Source organism: Festucalex cinctus, chromosome 9 (genome assembly GCF_051991245.1).
Source record: "Festucalex cinctus isolate MCC-2025b chromosome 9, RoL_Fcin_1.0, whole genome shotgun sequence".
Taxonomy (NCBI): Eukaryota; Metazoa; Chordata; class Actinopteri; order Syngnathiformes; family Syngnathidae; genus Festucalex; species Festucalex cinctus.
The window spans coordinates 4,094,419-4,114,814 of NC_135419.1; the positions used below are offsets into that span (position 1 = coordinate 4,094,419).

The window sequence follows — 20,396 nt, forward strand, 5'->3', positions numbered from 1 at the left end:
TTGTTATATGAAGAGAAATACATCCCATTTTTAATAGTGTGTAGCATTGGCCTTGTATTTGATTACTTTTTTTTTTTTTTTAAAGATTGCTTAAGCACGGAATAGAAAACGGTCCGACCACAGTGTCCAGAGGAAGCCCAGCTTGTGAAGTGCAAAGGAAGCTGGACAATGGGTCAACGGGATGTGAGTGGCGTCTCAGTCTCCTCCGTGGTCATTCACGCTTGCTGTTGTTCTCTGTGTCTATTTGTTGTTTGATTCACTTCTGCGTGACCATTAGCTGTGAAGGGTTCCTCTTAAAAATATGTATAAAAATGATAACATTGTTCTGGTGCTACAAATAGACAAAAGCTACATCTTTATTGCTTTGTTGTGTTTTATTCAGATGTACTGGATGCACCATAATTTTCCATAAATGTCAAAAATAAACTTTTTTTTAAAAATGAAATCATTTTTATTTATCAAATACGCTCCACACGACTAACATTATATTTAAAAATATATTTCAGCGTGTGAACACAGCTGGTATTATGTTAAAATACGATCCCAAACAAGCAACTGCTTCCTCAGTATATATTTTTTGTTGCTCTTTATTCAACAACATTTTTAAAGGTATTTGAAATAATTTTTTAACAATAAATTGTCTTAGACCCTCTGTATAATTAAACCGGTTATTGAAATGGTCACTTGTCACTGGTCTGGTTTACAATTGTCTCAATACAGTGAAGCTAATGTGCCGTTATTTTCATTGGTTTAGTCATACTGTATAATTTTCATTCAAAGGGAACATATTTATGGGGGAAAAAAACTTTTTAATTGTGTGTATATAAATAGTTGGGTCTTTGTAATGCCTGCCATCAAGTGTAAAATTAAACAGCCATGTGATTATTTTTATTTTGTCAACGCAACATGCTGAAAAATTGTTCTGTACTGTTGCTTGACCCTGAGTAAGTGCAGTGTGAAAGGGGCTTTAAATTGGTTCATTTCATCAACACAAGAAATAGTGTGGGTAAAATGTACTACAATTCTTGAGCCCTGAGGCATTTTGACAAAAGCAAGGACAATAAAATAGTATGTCTTCTTCCACTTTATTTTTTAGAGGCACACGATTCTTTGACTATTATGCCTTTGTTCAGGCATCTGTAATAAATCTACATCATACTCATTATACGACAAGCAAAATCTTTTACTTACAATTTGTTTAATGGTCATTAAAGTACTGTATGTGACAGATGTGTCAATGCCAGGGGAAGGCAACACTGGTCCTAGTCCCGTGTGTTGATGTCCCCCTCCTCTAACACAGGTGATTTAAATGATCAGCTCATCAGCAAGCTCTGGAGAAACCTGATAGTGATCCGATTCCTCACCTGTGTTGGAGGAAGGAGACGTCTAAAATGCACTGGACTGCAGCTCCCTATGACCAGGGTTGCCCACCCCTGATCTATGCCATCTGGTCCCACGTGCTGACTGCGCTCTGTGTCAATTATGTGCACTGCTTATATCCTCCGAACCGAAGGGAGAAAAACAGGAAGCTGGCCTTTCCGTGTTATGAGAGCATTAGGGCAGGTCAGGTTAATATAGCAAGACAGTAGGCCAACATTCCATGTTGCATTATTAGTGGAATTTTGGGAAATGTGCCTTTTTTTATCAAATCTTTACAGAAAGAAGGCGTTATCTCAACATCAGCTTTGCAACCAGATACGACCAGTTCTTTAATGTTCCTATATGAATTGCATAAATATACATTTTACATATAGTCATTTAAAAAAAATTCTATCCTTTCAAGTTTCCAGCTTAGAACAGTTTCGGAGAGCATTGTCGTTTGATTGTTGATGTTCTTCTGGATGGATGGACACATATTCCCATAGAAACTTCCAAATGTTCCAGATTTGTCTATTTTGTGTATGAATACGACAGTGGACCAATGTTTTTTTTTCCACACTTTTACTACTATTTCATCCAGTGTGTTTCCACTTCCAGGCAGTGTTTTTTGTCAATCAACCTCTGTGTGTCCCCTTACCGGTATTACGGATCAGCAGTCTGCCGAATTCTTTACAATAATCCTTACAATCATTGCCTTTTGTCCTCCACACACACACAAACACGCACTTTTGCAAACAGAGCAAAAATAAATGGTCTGTGTCCTGCAGCGGTGCATAGCCAATTGCACGATCACATGTGCAATGCGGGGCTGATTGGTTCAGGGTGGCATTATCATGGTGCACTTGGGACTTGGAATATGAAATCAGTTTGAGGGTTTACATTTTATTAAGCAGGCAAAACACTGAATAATCTCTCTTTAGATAAACATGGGTTGATTAAAAAATAAGTCACACTTTGTACTATGCTTGGGGTGAAGTCATGAGGTTAAATACAGATACAAAAGGCACAAGTCGCATGGTGGAAAAAGTGGTTAGTAGAGCTGTGTGATACAGTATCACAAGTATCACTGATACTTGACATTTGGTATCACTAGATACCAAGTAAATACTGGTACTAGTATTGCCGATACCAAGTACTTTTAGGTTCATAAAATATTTATAATAGGCCTAGTTTAATTAAATAATTTGTTCTATTAATATAATTAAATGTTTTTTTCTTTTAATATAACTTTTTTTGTGCAAACTAAACTTCCTTATTGGGTACTTTAACGTGACTTAATGTAATATCCTCAATATAAAATGTCAGTAACTGTTAAGAAAAAAAAAGAAAACAAAAAGAAGGGGGGAAAAAAAGTTACCGCGGCGCTGTCAGTCGTCGTCCTGCGCATGCGTGATTGTGCGAAGGATCCATGAAAAACAAAATAAAAAATAAATGTAAAGGATTGATTGAAAACTCTAAATTGCCCACATTAATTGCGAGCATAATTGTTTGTCTATATGTGCCCTGTGATTAGTGGGCCACCAGTCCTGCATTTCTTGCTCAGTCAGCTCAGAGAGGCAGTTCAACTATGACCCCTTGTGAGGACAAACAATTTATGGATGGCATGATGACAATGACATTATCAGTGAAAATGGGCAGGGTCGGGTTAAGGCCCTTCAGCTTTGGAATGCATACCAGTGAGGTATGGTGACAACAATTCAACAAACCTGATTGGTTGTGTCATGTGTGAACGTTTTCTTCAGCTCAAACTGGTGTGACTGGTGTGAATGAGGAAATAAACGGCGTGCCTTGTTGTCGCACTAATGGTTTCTAAAAGATTAAAAATAACCGCAGTCAAACGAGCACTCCCATTGTCATGTTGCGTTTTAAAGTGACATATTCGCGTCTGTAGAGAGGAAGAGTTTATGGTAAAATGCGTGCTGTTAGGGAAGTGAGGGGAGGAGTTAACGTTCTCAGTCACTGACATGCCAATGGGACGGCCTCTGTGGAGTTTAAAGGCAAATACAATCAGCGCTGACGTGAAGTTCGGACTTTTCTTACTCATTCTGTCCTGTGGCTGAGACACAACGTTAGCTAGGCAACCGCGGCTGTCGGGAAATGCATGGCGAGTGCGACACGCAGGCGGGCAGCGATACACACATGTTGTGCCAGCACAAGAGGAATGGCTTGAAGAGTGGAACAGAAAAGAGGTAAAGAAAAGAAGTAACACATACCCAGCCATCCTCACTTTTAACATTAAGTCGTTGCTGTAAGTGCCTGTTATCAAATCTGTACTTTGTACTAACCACAAACTCCAAAATGAAACTGTCATACAGGAAATGAATTTGTTTTGTGCTAGTGTAACTAAGTTTTATGGTTTACTTGTGCCTTTATGCAGTGAACACTGTAACGTCAAATTCTGTATAACCTGAACCACAAAGAATCTACAATTCAACTGCGTTTGTTTGTTTGTTTGTTTGTTTGTTTGTAGTCCAAATGCCACTCTGCAACAGTGTGGGAATCTCCCTGCAGGGAACTCTGTCCTAGACCCACAGGCATGCAAAGCTAACAGGGGGTAAGTCTAAAATTATATACCCTTAGTCTCATATTACCAAACCACATATTCCAAATCTCAAAATCCACATTAGAACTCAAAACTTTGCAAGGTCCATTCATTCACACAACCAGATAGAACATATGTTTCTTATTAGATTGCCCCAATTGCACTTCTGGCCTCAATATGTGAAGGATAAGTTAACTCGTTCATGGTATGTGAATACTTATTATGAGGCTACACAAGCGTTATCTGTGACTTATCTTGTTCTCAGTGACACAAGACCATTGACATAGTTTGACATAGAGTGTGCTGCCATTTGTGAGAGGAATGGGTTTGATGTCCCGGCTGTTAGCTGTCAATGACAGCTCAATACGCAGCTGTTCTCTTAAGAAGAGGATGTTGTGACTTCTACATCACAACCACAAGTCACATTATGATTTTTGTCTCTTTTTATTTGTGTTTTGTGGCCAGGTTTTTTGTAACTCTTGTCTCCTGTTCAGCTTTTGGTTTGTAGCATGATGAGCATGTGACCTTGTCAGACTGGAGCTGAGTTTTTATTAGATTAGATGGAATCGGTTGTGCCCTGAGAACAAACAATTTAACATTCAATGTCAGGATACATCTTCAAATCTGTTTACAACTTTCACACTCACAAGATGCGCAAATTTTATCATGAGCATTCAGACATCAGACAACAAATGACTGCACTGGTCTCGGCCTCTTTGACAATCAGTACACAAAGGAAAGGGCAAGACTATCATGTCCCTGTAATCAGCATACTCTAGCGGGTCCAAGACATACTCATGTAGCCTAAATAAATGGTTACAAGACAGGCAGTAAAAACTAATTTATGCAGGTCTGAGCACAAGATTAACAGTCATATGTCAGCTTTACATACAGTTGGACAAAATTGTTGGTACCACTGAAATAACTTGAATCTGTGGCCCAACAATTTAAGGCCACTTTAGAACAGTTCTCTGTTCGGCATTCGTGTGGGTTTGTACATGTGTTTTGTTGGTGCTGGCCAGCATGCTTTGCTCCAGATGCCTTGTCAGGCTTGAGATTTCGTTGTACCCTGCACAAATTCAAAACATCCTATGTCAGATGTGCCTCCTCTTCATTACATAGTAGCACAGTTATAGTATTATTTGTTTTATACTAAATGCTACATATTCACATCAGTCAGCATAGAAGTAAGTGACTTGCCAAAAAACAGTTGTGTCTCAAAAGACATGCTACCAATAAGATCGGTGGCTGCTTTTTGGGTAGTTTTGGGCTGGTGAGTCCAAAAATGACACTTGTTTCTTTGAATTGGCTCTAGTTTTTGAGACATGGATGATATGGATATTTTTGGTAATTAATGACATGGATATTTTTTACAGTGACTTGATTGATAACTGCTTGGACAGTTTATGAAAAGTACTTTAATTGTTACTAAAAGTAGTATTTGTGCTTTGATGATGCGAGTTTGTATTTGTTTACTGCTAATATTGCTTAATTTTCTTTTCTTTTTTCTTTTTTCCTTGACTTTCAAATAATTTTAGATTTGATTTGTGTACAGAAAGATCACTGTGATAATGGTTGCCATTTTTCACAATATGTCACCAAAAGATAAAAGATGGACATTCTTTAAAAGGCAGCTACAGTCTCATCAAAGTGTTAGCGTAAAGGCAATACCAATGTCATAACTTTGATGTTATTAGCTCAAAAATATGGACATTTCAAAAACTTGAGCCAATTCAGAAAAACAATTTTTGGCTTTAGTGACATCAAACTACCCTAAAACCATTGAAACTGTCTTGGCACCAAATTGTGTAATGTTAGTGACCAGTGTAATGTAAAAACCAATGAGGAACTTAATTCTCCATTCTATTGTTGACGTTTGTCTTTGAGTCCTTCATTCTGAGTCCGCTGTTAGAGGTTGTTTGTTTCTCTAATGCATTTGTTCAACATGAACAGAGTAAGGAATGACTTTATGACATTTCCAGATGTGGAAATATGGGTAATCGTGTGACCATTTGCTTGGATCAAATTCATTAATTTGAGAAAGAGTCACCTTCAGTCTATTATTCTGACAATCAGAAGCTCTGCTGACCCCAAACAATGTCACACAGGATGACTCGGCCCTTTGTATGTTGATGTCATACCTTTCTTACTCATCAGAGATCAGAGAAACATGCGCTGTGGATAAACTGATCCTTTATCTATACCACCAAGCTGCGCTCCCCCCTCCTCCTTTTTCTGTGACCTTGCCGCCTGCCGCTTCACAACATTGACTTACTGTGCAGTTCAGCAATTATCCCAGCAATATACACAAAAGACACACACATTGTCTATTGTGACACACATTCTGAGCATATTTTAACAGTCCACTCCCCCACACACACACACGCGCTGCACGCTCACACGCACGATAGGGGGAAATCTCTGTGAGGTCTGCCCCACCACACACACGCACACTCAAATGAATTGGAGAGAGTGCTTTGTGCACTCACACACTGGCTGGGCAGGGGGGAGGAAGAGAGAGGCTGGCGGGTGGAGGTGGATGGACACAGAAAGAGACGGTGGGACTGCGGAGAGTCAGAAGAAGAGATGCAGCCTGTAAAGAATGGACACTCAACTGACTGAGGATGGGACATAGTGAAATACTAAGCAGGGTAAGAATGGGAGTGCAGAAATAGGAAGCGGAAGCGGGACCTGTCCAGCAGAGAGGAAGAGAGTGAATTGTTGTTCCCGAGGCAGGAGGGAACTGATGGGATGGCATTGATCCCTGGGAGCTGCCGCTTCCTGGGCCAGATGGCGTCTTGTTGCTGCAGACCGCTGCTCAACTCCTCCTGCTGTGGACCCCTCATCAAAATGTGCCTCTCCTCCTTCACAGGTCGGTCCCAACCCACTTGGCCACCCTGTCATGACTAGTAGTGGAGTATAGTTGTAAGTGCAACATGGGTAACGCACTAAGCCAAGAAGGTAACATTGAAGGGCATTGTTGTGTTTTTGTGTCGTAGAAGCATGTGAGCCCGCAAGTGCTGTTTTGTGTCGTAGGATGGAAGAGAATGGGCTCTTGTCCTCTCCAACATCATGTCATGTTGCATTGTGTTTTTGCCAAGTTGTCTACTCCATTGTCTCTTTGTGAAAGCTTTGCAGGATACCTTAGCACTGACACAGCATGTTGGAAAAGAAGGAAACTGTCATTTGTTCATTGTATGTCTGAAAACGAGTGCGCTCGCAGGGTTCGGGCGCAAGTTGGCTGTCTGGAGGATTCTCTGACGTCACCTTGCGTGCGCGCGCAATGCTGTCGTATCCCCCTCAAGCCAAACCCAAAGCCCCCTTACTAACATTTTGTGTTAGTATCATCTGTCCCATCCCCTCCTGTTGAGAAGCAACAATATGGATGGAAAACACTCATATGTTTTTGTTTTTCATTCACAGACATATCTCCTGCTGAGCTGGATGCCTTGTGGAGGGAACCAGCGTATACGCTTGGGGGGAGCCACGAACACTTTTCAGGAAATTACATCATGACTGAAGGTAGGGTATGTGGTGCCGCAGATTGGTTATTGTTACTCAAACAAGCAACAACCAGTTGAACAATTTACAAAAAACACGTGACTGTGAAAGTATTGGTGCGTATTCTTTCTGCTCGATGGAGCAAAATGATGGGAAGCCTCTTTGACCTCATTAGGACCAGCTATAATAAGCATCTTTCTGACTGACGGTGATGCAAAACAATAAAACTACTCGTGCTTTGACTCATGATGGATGCGTAGCGTATGAGTAAGTAGTGAGTCATGCATTGCACTTTTTTAGCCTTCTTCCCTAACTTGCAAGTGTGGAGAAGTTGACCACAGTATAGTACAACTTTAAACAAACAGATTTTATGCTCATTCATAAATGTGACATGTGATGAACATACAGAGATTATTAGACTTAGACTTAGACTTAGACTTAGACTTGACTTTATTGATCCCTTTGGGATGGCTTCCTCTGGGAAATGTACATGTCCAGCAGCAATAAGAACAGATAATAAAATAAAAAATAATTCAATCAATAAATAAGGTTATTACACCAGAGATTGAATTAATATTAATACAATTAAAAAATAAAAATTCAATCGAAGGTTATTACACCAGATTTAATGAATAATAATAATAATAATAATAAATTCATCAATTATTATTATTATTATGAAAGTAAAACAATATTTATTATATTATTCATTTTTAAAAAGGAGCAAATGTATAAATTTAAACAACTCCTATAGTTATAATCACTTAAGTGTTACACAAACATTAACATCTACAAGGACGAGATGAGAATATTCTCAGAATTCAAATTCAATAATTGTAAATTTAAATTAAAAAGATTCTGAATTGTCTTAATAAAGTGTAAGTTAGGTTTTTCATAAATATAAGAGAATACTTGTAAATTCTTGTGAACAGTAAATCTCAAGAAGATAGTCAGGTAAAAAAAAAAAAGGCCTTTAAAATTCTATTTTCTTAAGAATCTATGACAAAAAAAATATTAAAATAATGGTTATAATCATGGTTTTATGAATCGATATCGGGCATGAAAATGAATATTGATTCTATCAATTTTTTATTTTTTTTTGTAAAGCCCAGCCCTAGTAACGTACAGATTAAACGCAGAATATCTGGTGTAGGTTTTGCTTTGTGTGCATACGCATGCATATTTTTCCCAAATATGTTGGTTGGTTTACAATTCAGATATTTCTCTCATTAAACGTGTAGTCAGTGACATCAGGATAACCTTTGTGATGCGATTGCAGACACACATTGAATCGTACCTTTAATACATCTTAAATGTAGTGTAGGAAACCGATTGTATAAAGTATGCACAGACCCGGCCAACGAGCGGCTCTGTGGTCTCTTATCAGGTGTAGGTGAGGATGAGGATGGCCCCCCGGTGGAGTCGGGTGAAGGAGAACCGGAGTCAGAAAACTACTGGAAAAGGAAAGAGGCCTTTCTTAGAGGAAGTCGGGTGACACAGGGCGAGAAATGCTCCTCAGGTATTATTTTCTGATGTTGCACTTTACCCCAAGTTTTACTCAATAGGTAGACAAAATCACCACCAGAAATGTAGCCAAGCCCTGATCTGTAAATTCAGAAGTAGTTTGTTTGTTTAAATCCTGTATTTAAAAAGTGCATTTTCCAGAGTCAAACCGGCAGACAGGCCCTTTAAAAGGGCGGGTATTAGCCGGATACCCATACCTGGTACTTGCTCATCCCTCGTATTTTAGTATATTTGCTATACACCATTGTGGACTGACAGACCTATGCTATATTCCAATCAGTTATGAGGTTTTAGTCATGCGTACTGACAGGACACATTTACCGAATCAGCGTCTTAGGTCCATCACACTCTGCCGTTTCCGCTTTTCAAATGGATTTAAATGGCCATACAGAGTGTCTAGTCAGCAATCTAATAGCTTTGTTATTCCTCAAGGGACGATGGTGGTTCTCACAAAGCATCTCACTGTAATTTGAGCTGCCAAAGAAAATCTTTAATGAACTTCTGAAAGTTTTCCTTTTGCGTACAGGCCGTAAAATCATTCCCTTTAAGTTTTATGATACTAAAGGAAAACAAATAATTCAGAAAAGCTTTTTGGCTTTGAGATTTCCTTCGCAAATCTCATTTGACATTATTTATCCTGTCTAGAAATTATGCTCTTTTTCACTGGACGCCGACGCTCCAGTGAGGACCCTGACCGGGCTCTCCAGGAGGCCCTGCGCACCCGGCTCCGTGTAGTGGAGAGCAACAGCAAAGACGTCGTCCAGTTATTTAAGGTGAATGTGAATGAGAGACATCAATAATGCAAAAGCATGGCTGTTGAATCTGAGCCATCATATGTGAAGTATTATACAATACACCGTTGAATGTTCTGTTCTGCTTACTTATTTGCAGGACCTGTCTGCACGTCTGGTGTCTGTCCATGCAGAGAAGGACAGCTTTGTCCTCACATTTAAAACTGTAGAGGAACTCTGGAAGTTTTCAACTTATTTAGCATTAGGTAGGTTTTCTTTGAGGATAACTGATTTATTATCGTTCCTTTAAGCAGCATTGATGTCCATCAATTTCTGTTACCATTGTGGCTTATTGGTAGTAATGACGGCATTTGTATCTACTGAATGGCAGGTTATGTGGCACGGTGCTTGGAGAACTTCCTGTGTGATCAATCCTTCTGGCTGGAGCCAAAATTGCTCAGCGATTTGGAGATTAATGTAAAAGTGGATGAGGATCATCTGGCCACCCTCTACCTAGAGCTTTTACTCCAGGAAGGTATGAAAGACACACACAGATCACAAGTGTATTTGATTGACCTGACACAGGGGTTCATTCAAATCAAAGCAAACTTTATTTATATAGCATTCAGCTCAGCGTTCATTCAGTGTAATTAACATGTTTTAAAATCCGATCCTCAAGGGCACACCTGATTCAAATGATAACGATCTTTATCAGGTTTCTGCAGTGCTCGCTGATGAGTTGATCATTTGTATCAGGTGTGTTGGTGGATGGAAACTACTAAAACAAGCATCATAGTATCTTGAGGATCGGGTATGGACTATATTGAAGATATCATTTAAGGGGGAAAAAAAATCAACAAAGTGTATTTCCTTTGGCAGAATAAGACCGCAGTGCTGCCAAACTGTGATGAGTTTACTTTAACTTAATTTAGATGGTTGTAAACATCCATACTCCATTTCTAAAAGGGACTCGGGGTACACTAGCAGTTTTCCTGATCTTTAATGTCTGCGAAGGGATTTAATTGTCTAAAGTGCACACTAATAAATAAACATTGTCCCAGGGTCCTTCTTTGCTAAGGCACTGTGCACAAGAAGTGACGAGGATGACGAAGACCAGCTGTCTATCAAAAAGAACGATCTCCTCGTGGTGAAGGACACAGGACAGGAGGACATGTGGGAGGGTACGCTGCTCTCCACTGGTCACCATGGCCTAGTGCCAGTCACCGCCACTCAGCCGCTTCCCTACCCTTTCTACCAGTGAGATTTGTCGCTATTTGATTTTTACTTAGCTAGTTGATATTTCAAGATAAAACTTTTTTTTTTTTTTTTGTATTTTTTTTTTTTTAATTATTTTTTTTTTTTGTATTTTTTTTTTTTTTTTTTTTTTACTTGCGTTGTCCTCTTTGATCAGGTGGTTCCTGAGGAATTACCCGGGCTATGCAGGGTGTTCGCCAACAGAAAAGGAACCTTTTGAACATCCGCTTGGTAGAACCATAAACACACACGCACACTTTTAAGGAACCATGCCACAATGTTAGTTGTTAGTTTCGTATCAGCTCACATCCATTAGGCTTTTTGAATGGCTTTGTTGAGCTCTTGGACACAGAGAGCGAGCGCATTAAGTCGTCACTGCCTGCACACACAAAATATGGCAACTCAATTGTATTGTTATCTTTAGCTGAAAGTTTGCCACTATGACACATTTTTACCAAATTGTTCTTTTTGTTTATTTTTTATCTCCCTATCAAACATGCCAGTGACGGGTTCGTGTATAGCGGTGGTCGACTACAGTCCCGTGGTTCAAGATGAGCTCCAGCTCAGCCAAGGGGACGTTGTAGAGATTGAAGGTCTACTTGTTCGAGGCCTTGGCCTCTTCATAGGAAAACACTCCTCCACTGGTCGTACTGGTTTTGTCAACAAGGCCCACGTCAAGCCTCTGGACACCATGTGCCTGTAAATAGATTTAATCCCATTGCACAGTATGGCTTTAAACTTTCTAGTATGATGGTGATGTGCATCATTTCCATCGTAATCCACATTACTGTAGTGACCTCATGTTTTCTCCTGCTTATCTGAATGTATTGTAAGGGTAACTGGAAAGCAGGAGAACGTCAGGGCCACAGCTCTGATGAGAATGCTGCCTTTGTTTGTTTTGAACAGAGCGAGACATTTGGTCTTTCTGACCGAGGAAGAGCGAACCACGCTGGCCCAGACGAGCCCGTTCAGCTCTGAGCCATGTGAGAGCAACCTCATGGAAAGGCTCTTCTCATCAGACATCAGCTCTGTGTACCGGCTAGGTAAAGCTGCAAAGACACATCATTAATGTTGGATTGTAAAGTTGTCACTATGGCAGGAAAGCTTACATCAATTGTCCGATTGTGTGTTTGCAGACAGGCTAGATGAGTCTGACTTCATGTACATCAGGAATCGCTCCAAACGTGGTAAATTTTTACATATTTGTGTTTTACAGTTCAGTACATTTATTTGAATACTCTATAGTGACACTTTGGTTTTTGACAACGTTTATTTATCGTATGGGAAGGTTTTTTTTTGTTTTTTTTTCACTAAAAGTTTAACATTCATACCTGCCACACACGTAAAAGTAATTTACAGCTTACGTATACACAAAAACAATGAAGTTGACTCAACCTCATTTCAGTTTCCTTCATATTGTACTGAGCATCAAGGGCTAAATTATATATATATATATATATATTTTTGATTTGCAAAACTTTTCTTTTCTGTTTATTGTACATGTGGGGTCATTGATAATGTAATGGTTCTGTTGTGTACTTTGTTTTGCCTGTGATTGGCAGATGGACCGTCCGTGGCTTGATATGCATTCCAGCCCGTTGTAACACTGAGCAGGATATTCAGTCGAGACAATGGATTGGCTGCCACTGGCTGCGTGCCACTCGGGTTAAACTAGCACGTTCCTTTGTGCTCTCACAATAATCTTCCTTCTTCTCAGATCACAAGGTCCCTGCAAGCACACGTCAGAGTGTCATGTCGGAGAGAAGCGGCGGAACGCCTCCGTACCACTCCTCCCCCCGCCCATCGCTTTCGCACTCGTCACCTCGTGTGTCGCTCTATCAGTCCCACAATCCTCTGGCACAGGAAGGAGAGCGCCTCTCCTTCACGTTAGATGACACATTCAGAGAACTCAGTGAATTCCAGGAGGACTTGCCTCTCTTCTTGGAGGAAAACATTTGGGAGGGGGAAGAGTCAGAAGTCAGTGACCCAACGTTGATCCTGCTAAACCATGACCACTTTCAGGTCAGCAAAGTTGGAATCCAGTCACATAACTTGTTACAAGTTAGGTGCTAAAAGCGATTTGTTCGTTAGCTTCCTTATCATGGCAACAAATTTCTGCCTTATGGAACTAACCTATAATTCGTGGACTTGACATAATTTTCAGTTGATTTGAAATACTTGCAACACCGAATGTGTTTTCATGGAATCACTGTTATACGTAAGAATCAGCAGCTCCCAGAAGTCTCATGTTTTCTGTTTGTTTGTTTCCCTAGGAAGACTTCCTGCCCCTGTATGACCTCCAGTGTTCCTTCCTGTGGGTGACCTTCAATGGGAAGGATGAAAATGAACTCTCGGGTCAGCTGGAAAGTTTAAGAGAGTATGCAAAGAGAATGGGCATGCACTGGGCACATAGGCGAGCATGCTTCCTCCTGGGAAGACTCTGTGCCAGGAAGCTCAAGCTATCGCAGGTCATTTATCTTGCATTATTAATATATAATCCATTTTTGTTTGGGATGAGTGTAGGACATACCGTTCCTCATACAATTAGAACCTACTCATTCATACTGTATGTCAGAATTACCTTAGGTCTAAGTTCAAAATTGAATGACAATAATAATACAGGAGGTGTATCAAAATTATAGATGATACCACTTTAATTCAACAATTAGCGTATTGGTGCATTTTAAAACTGCATTTTATCATACTGGGAGTTTATTGTCATTATGTGACATGTATAACACAACTTCAATGCAAGCATTGCTATCCGTATAAAACTGCAACATATGACATGCAGAGTCACACAATTTAACACAGTATAAAAGCCTATATTGATTATACTAATGAAAATCGTGACAACAAAATTGATTATGCACAGGGATGTATCTCAACCTTTTTCAGTGATGTACCCCCTGTGAAATATTTTTTTTTCACCCAAGTATCCCCTAACCAGTGGGAAGAAAAATGTTGGTTGAAAAAAAAAAAACAGTGTGGTGCCTTCTTTGATTTATTAAACTTTGCAAATTCGTTTGTACAGTGGTCTCTCTTGAACTATTTTGAAATCAAGACAAAAATTTTTGTAAGGAAATGATTAACTACATTACAAATACAGATTTGTGCACATAAAAATTAGTATTATTTTAATGATAATAACTATCCTCCTTTGGTATCATAGTAAAGATGTGTTCTCAAAAAGAAGTCATAAATTTAAATCAGATTTTCAAATGATTGACAGGTGATCCTAGATGGCATATGACAGTTTGGGTCAAATCATTCTGGTTTGAGGAGACTGAGCCTTCTGAATTTAAATTGTATTTTGTTAACTTGGGTTTTCCTGAAATATTTACATAATAAAAATATCAAATTTTAATTTTAAAATCTTGCATACCCCCTGGAGCGCCTTCACGTACCCAACAGGGGTACACGTAGCCCCATTTGAAAACCACTGCTGTACAGTATGATGATCTCTCATAACCAAAGTACAAACTCTGCTTTGTATAATGCAATGCAGTGAGACTTAGACTTAAAAATAAAAATAATTTAAAAATATTCCACTTTTATTTTACTACAGTACAGTATGCAAACATTTCTATAATAGGCACATTTTCATCATCTTTACTTCTGTTACTTATGTTAAAATATTTTAATATCTTAATATGAATGATCACTGATAGGAATTCTCCCTCTTGACTTCAGGCTCGCGTGTACTACGAGGAAGCGCTGAGTGTTGATGTGGACAGTTTCAGTGACGCGCCGCTTTTCGCCGCTCTCCTCACAAACCTCACAGCCGTCTACCTGAAGCAACGCATGACGGACAAGCTGCCCCTCACCCTGGAAAAGGCCAGCGCCATGCTGCTCTGTCTTCCCCAACACACCTACACATCCTCCGACGAAATTGAGCTGCTGAAGCTGCTTCTGAGGAGATCGATGGTCACGGGGGATAAACATCTGGAGGCCCGCGTGTGCTACCTCATCTCCAGCCTCTTCCTGCTTCTACGGAAACCCGATGACGCTCTTCCCTTTGTTGAGCGCCTGCAGTTCCTCTCCTCCACTCTCTCAGCCAACGACGGGCTTCCTATAGCGCCCCTGGACCTCAACTGGCTTTTGAGCTTGCTCTATCACCGTAAATACATGCCTTACCTGGTGCTGGCTTCTCTGAGCCTGGACTCAAGACAAGACCACTCGCTCCGTGACGCCTTCCAGAGGATTGAGAGGTTTATCAGGAACTCTGCTCGACTGAACCCGTTCTGGAAGGAGGAAACCTCCTTGCTCCCTGCCCAGATTGTCGTTTATCTGCTGCAAACGCTGGCTATAGCTGAGAAAGAGGGGGACTTAAAGACACAGAGGGACCTATGTCTGGGCTTGGCTTCAGTTTACCAGCAGTACGGTGCACTCGATAAGGCTGTATGTTGTGCTCAACGAGCAGTGGAGACGGGCGGCTTCATCAATGAGGAGGAAGGTTTTGAGGCGTCTGTGCTGCTTGGCTGGTTGCTGGTTTTAACGGGGCAGGCTGAGAAAGCTCAGGGTGTCCTACAACCACTGCTTGTATCTCTTCAGGTACAAAAAAACAAACAAAAAAAAACACTCCTTTCTGTTGCTACTTTTGCTTGTTACATGAAAAGCACTGTATGTTCTTGTTTTCATGTTCAACCAATCTGCAGGGATCAGATAGCTCCACTCAAAGAGGTGTCATCCACAATCTCCTGGCTTTGTGTCTGAGGCAGCAGGGCTGCATAGCAGAGGCAGGCTGGCAGCTCCACTCGGCCTTGGTGATATCTCGGGAAAGTGGAAACCAGAGGAATCAGGCCCTGGCGCTGGCCAACCTGGGCTGCCTGGCGCTGGATACCGGAGCGTCTACATTGGCAGAACATTTCTTGCTCAGGTCAGATACGCTCCCAATTTTAGACTACTTCATGATGTGATAGAGGCAGGCACAGTGTAGTGACTGCAATGCTCTCATAGGATGTAATGATACGTACATTATATCATATATAGCTTTTTAATGGACTGTGTACACATATAGTCATCATTATCAAAAGGCATGAAGAGATGATTGTACCATATTTAGCAGAAAGATCATTTCTATCTATGGGTACTATTCCTCCATTAATTCATATGCGTGTGCCAATCAGGATTCATTCTTAACATTTACAGCTCAGCACACACATCCAACATGGCTTCCATCCATCCATTCACTTGTAAACAGTATCTATCCACATGACTATGTTCTTCTGTCTCTTATCTACATCTCGTATCTATGGTGTCCTTTAGATACCGTCAGGCCTTAAGCTGAGAATCTTGTTCCTAAAATTCAAATGTTGAATGAGTTCATTGTTGAGCACTTTTACTGGATAAATGGTAGTGCTGTGTGGATTTATTTTCATTGTCATTCCTTGAAAAGTCGTATTTATTTGGTTTCTGGATATTTGTTTTCTTTTCTTTCTTTTTGCATGGTCTATATAAAATATGCACAGTATTATAAACGGAGAAAAAAATCCAGACAATGTACTTTGTATTAATGTTGTTGTATAATTTTAAAGGAAAAATACTATATAAGCGTATGTAATGTTGACGGGATGTGAAATGATCTGCATTCCGGATATAATTTTTTGTGCGTATTGCACACCTCTAAATCAAAGTCAAATCAACCAAAATTTTGTTACATCAACAAATGTTTATCTGTTGTAGAACAAAAAGCTAAATTGCTTTTGAATGGTATCGGAGAGAAGACCTTTCAGCTGACTTAGCTGACAGCCAAGCAGCCTTCTTCAAATCATACTTTAGTGTTTGACACGTTTACTTGTGATTCCAGATCCCTGCAACTTTTTCAGGAACTCTGGGAGAGCCCCACAGATGAGGAGCATGTTCAGACCTTCCTTTGGCTAGGGAGGAGCTACAAAGACAGGTGCAAGAGTCACCACATCAGGGCCTGTTATGAAATGGGACTTCTGATTGCACTGAATGCTCGAAATTTGCCCAGTAAGTATGAAAAAACAAAATATATCATGAACGTAAGTCCCCCTAATCGTACTTTGTACACCCTCTGGTGGCTCAAGTATGTAACAACGCTTCAGTCACATAATGTACATTAGGTAAATGTGTTTCATTAAAAATGTGCTGTGTTCACGATATAGGTCAGTTAGTGGTGGCCAAGGTGCTGAGTCGGCTGTATTCGGACCTTATGCTTTACGGTCAAAGCATCGTCTATTATGAACACTGTGTGTCAGTAGCCAGAGAGCTGAAAGATAAGAGACTTGAAGGAGAGTACCTTGAAATCTTAAGCAGCCTCTACCTCTCACTCAATACTGAAAGGCGAGTTTGAATTCTCATTAATTCTCGTTCCGCATTCCACAATGTGCTTTTTATGATACAAGACCCAACCCAGTTTTCAAATGTGCTGTACAGATCATCTCGGAAATCTTTGGATTACACCAAGCAAAGCCTGAGGATTTCCATTGATTTGGGCAAGAGAGAAGAAGAGTCTGAGACCTGGTTGCAGGTGGGAAGGATCTATCACCTCATCAAGGAGGATGAGCTGGCTGACATGTACCTGCAGGTGAGGAGGGTTGCTATAGCGACAGGATGATTGCATGATATCCGCCAGCATCGGAACTATATGGGTGGAGGCCTGGTGATGATAATGAGTTGGCATTGAGTTGTAAATAAACAGGGCCCAACTTGGACATCATTTTTCTCCACATACTACAGCTTCCTAACATGTTCTAAAAATAGTCATGGTAGCTTTTGGTGTGGATTGTTTGCAATAAAGAGCTTTAGTTCCACAGGAGTGGCCTTAGAACCCGTTGCGCTCTCCAAATGCAGCCAGCGAGCGCAAGCATGAAAACATATAAACACATTTTTGTTGAAACTGTTCCTCTTCTAATAATAAAAGGCAGTTGTATGAACCTGGCACACTGATTGACAGGCAGCAGTGAAGACAGCCCTGAGAATGAACGACCCTCATTTTTCAATGAGCATCTATGAAGAAGCGGGTGACGTTTACTTTAAAGGACACAGGAACAGGATGGCGGCGGTACCTTTCTACCGGGTAAAGAGAAAAACACACAATTGGTTTAAAAGTTGCTTTCCGAGCTGTCTGACATTTGTTTGTTACAGGACGGCGGTTTACCGTTTTCTCGAAGTATCGGAGACACTCATTCGGAGTTCCGCTTGTTGAGTAAACTAACGGAGCTTTTAATGGACCAGGGAGAACAGGAAGAAGCTCTGCAATACGCTACGCTCGCTGTTGAACTAGCGAACAAAACCGGTATGAGCAAGGCCACTGAGCTCGACTCTAGGTTTACAACTTCAGTGTAGCAGTTCCGTGATTATTCTTGCAGGTGTGCGTATGAATGAGAGGACAGCCTACCACCGCCTGGCGACAGTTTACTACAGACTTCAGCACTACGAGATGGCCGAGAACTACTATCTCAAGTCCCTGTCCCTCTGCCCGCCCGTCATGCAGCACCCCATGGAGGCTCGCTACTACACTCGGCTCTACTGCAGGCTGGGAAATCTCACTTTGCACAAGCTCAAGGTGGGTAATCACATATCAGTAAATGCTTTCCAAGCAGCTTAACTCGTTCACTCCCAGCCATTTTCACATTTCGCAATCCCGTTCGCTCCCGGCTGTTTTACTGGATTTTGACTGATTTTGCAAGGCCCACAGAATGTGTTCTATTGCTTATATTGCTTTCATCAGTTTTCACAAATCTATTAAAAATTGTAAGTAATTTAGCTTTTTTTTCCCTACATGGCCTTGGTTGATCTCCTTTGTTCTGCTGCCACCTGCTGGCCGTTTGTGTAATGACTATAATTTCTGCAACCATTCTTAGCGGTTGAGAGGCTGCATAAAATCCTTCTGTATGCTCTAGCATGAAAAAAACAAAAACAAAAAAAACATAAATACGTCTTTGGGACACTTAAAACATAAAAAAAACGTATTTACACGTTATTGGGAGTAAATGAGTTAAGGAAGTGTTACTTGACTTCTCCTAGATAGCTAGGACTAGATTTGCTCAATTTCAAATCATGCAAACCCCAGGGTAAGAAACCACTGCGTCCATTTATTGTTCGTCCAGTCATTATGAAACTTTTTGAGGATGTATGCAAAAATAAATAAATAAAATCCTAGATAGACTCCACAAGCAAGATAAACCATATATCATTTTCCTTCTAATGCCATGTGCTTCTTCTCCAGGATCCTTTTGATGCATTGGGTTACTTCCACCTGGCTCTGGCAGCCGCCCTGGAGGATCGAGCTAACCCCGAGGCTCTGTACGTAGTATATATGAAGCTGGCGGAGATCCATGGCAACCACATGCCTGACGCTCAGCTATGCCAGCTGTACAGAGACAGAGCCCATAGCCTGAAGAAAGTTCTGTCAGGAGCAGAGGACTCCGCTATGAATGAGGACATTGGAAAGGATACGAGCGAAAACGGTGACGCATTCCCAAGAACTTGTCAGATGCAAGTGGATGCCCACAGAGACACTCCACCTGACACCAACAATCAGTTTGTTGACGTCCCGGCGTTTTTTGCCAGTCGGTCTTACAGTGAGAGTATTTTGACCGAGTCCTTTGACACAGCCAGAGAGCACATGTCGGACTCGTGCAGCTCGTCAGACACTGTGCAAACTTCCCCGAAACAGATAAATGGGAATGATTTGACCTCAAGTGACATCAGTCTCCATCCCGAGAAAGAACTGGTCACGGATCCACATGCTGATCAGAAAGAGCTCGCTTGCAGTGGAGATCAACTTTAATCCTGAGTGGATTCACATGGGCTTCCACAGACACACGCACACAAAAAAAAAAAACTGTGGCACTTTATGTTCTTCATTTCCTTTGTCTAGACACGTGTGTCAGAGCCAGTCTACAATGTTCCAACAAAATGACACTTATTTATAGAATGAAATGAGGGTTCTAATACATTTTAATGATGTGCCTTTCAATGATACTGTTAGCGTATCAGAACATTGTCACGGTGGTAATGCTTTTCTACATCTTTTATACCCCTGCGACATATGTCAAAGATTGTTTATAGTGTAAGAATACATTTCAAAAGATGACCATCAATAAATTATTTTTTGTGCAATATTGACAGAACACTCAAGCATCATTTAGTGTTTGAATACCTAGAATACTTTTTTGGACTATTTCTTAGTAGCGCAGGCGAGACCTTTGGGTGCATGTGCGCAGATTTTATTTATTTATTTTCAATATTATTGTGGAAACAATGTAAATATAGCCAGCCATGTAATACAATTTTGTAGTTCCTAACTAAATGATTAGTACGGTAATAACGAACCCTCAACAATGCATTCATAACACTCGTGATCACGGTTGATTTTACTTTTCACCATGAAAGTGAAGCATACTGAAGTCACAAGAAAATCAAATGCCGAAAGGCTAAATTGTAAGCAACCTTGTAACGTGGAAAGCGAAAAGACTACATCCTCAGATTTT

The 20,396-nt window shown here is 40.6% G+C and overlaps 1 protein-coding gene across 3 annotated transcripts; it reads left to right on the forward strand.

Annotated features, from left to right (window-relative positions):
* Window positions 1-3,179: 3,179 nt before the first annotated feature.
* On the forward strand, window positions 3,180-20,036 carry sh3tc2 (SH3 domain and tetratricopeptide repeats 2). Of its 3 annotated transcripts, XM_077532046.1 has the most exons (24): window positions 3,180-3,569; window positions 3,851-3,934; window positions 6,795-6,883; window positions 7,346-7,444; window positions 8,811-8,942; window positions 9,593-9,720; window positions 9,839-9,944; window positions 10,070-10,213; window positions 10,740-10,935; window positions 11,090-11,163; window positions 11,436-11,631; window positions 11,839-11,975; window positions 12,069-12,119; window positions 12,650-12,954; window positions 13,206-13,400; window positions 14,626-15,486; window positions 15,591-15,811; window positions 16,742-16,908; window positions 17,064-17,241; window positions 17,335-17,485; window positions 17,855-17,977; window positions 18,046-18,196; window positions 18,270-18,466; window positions 19,130-20,036. In XM_077532046.1, the coding sequence occupies exons 3-24, from the start codon at window positions 6,859-6,861 to the stop codon at window positions 19,691-19,693; spliced, it is 4,401 nt and encodes a 1,466-aa protein (XP_077388172.1). In that variant the 5' UTR covers window positions 3,180-3,569; window positions 3,851-3,934; window positions 6,795-6,858; the 3' UTR covers window positions 19,694-20,036. The 3 variants fall into 3 exon arrangements, with proteins under 3 accessions (XP_077388172.1, XP_077388173.1, XP_077388171.1); XM_077532047.1 differs by lacking the exon at window positions 6,795-6,883 and having other exon boundaries at window positions 3,181-3,569; XM_077532045.1 differs by lacking the exons at window positions 3,180-3,569; window positions 3,851-3,934; window positions 6,795-6,883 and adding exons at window positions 6,141-6,573; window positions 6,659-6,794.
* The last annotated feature ends 360 nt before the right edge of the window (window positions 20,037-20,396 follow it).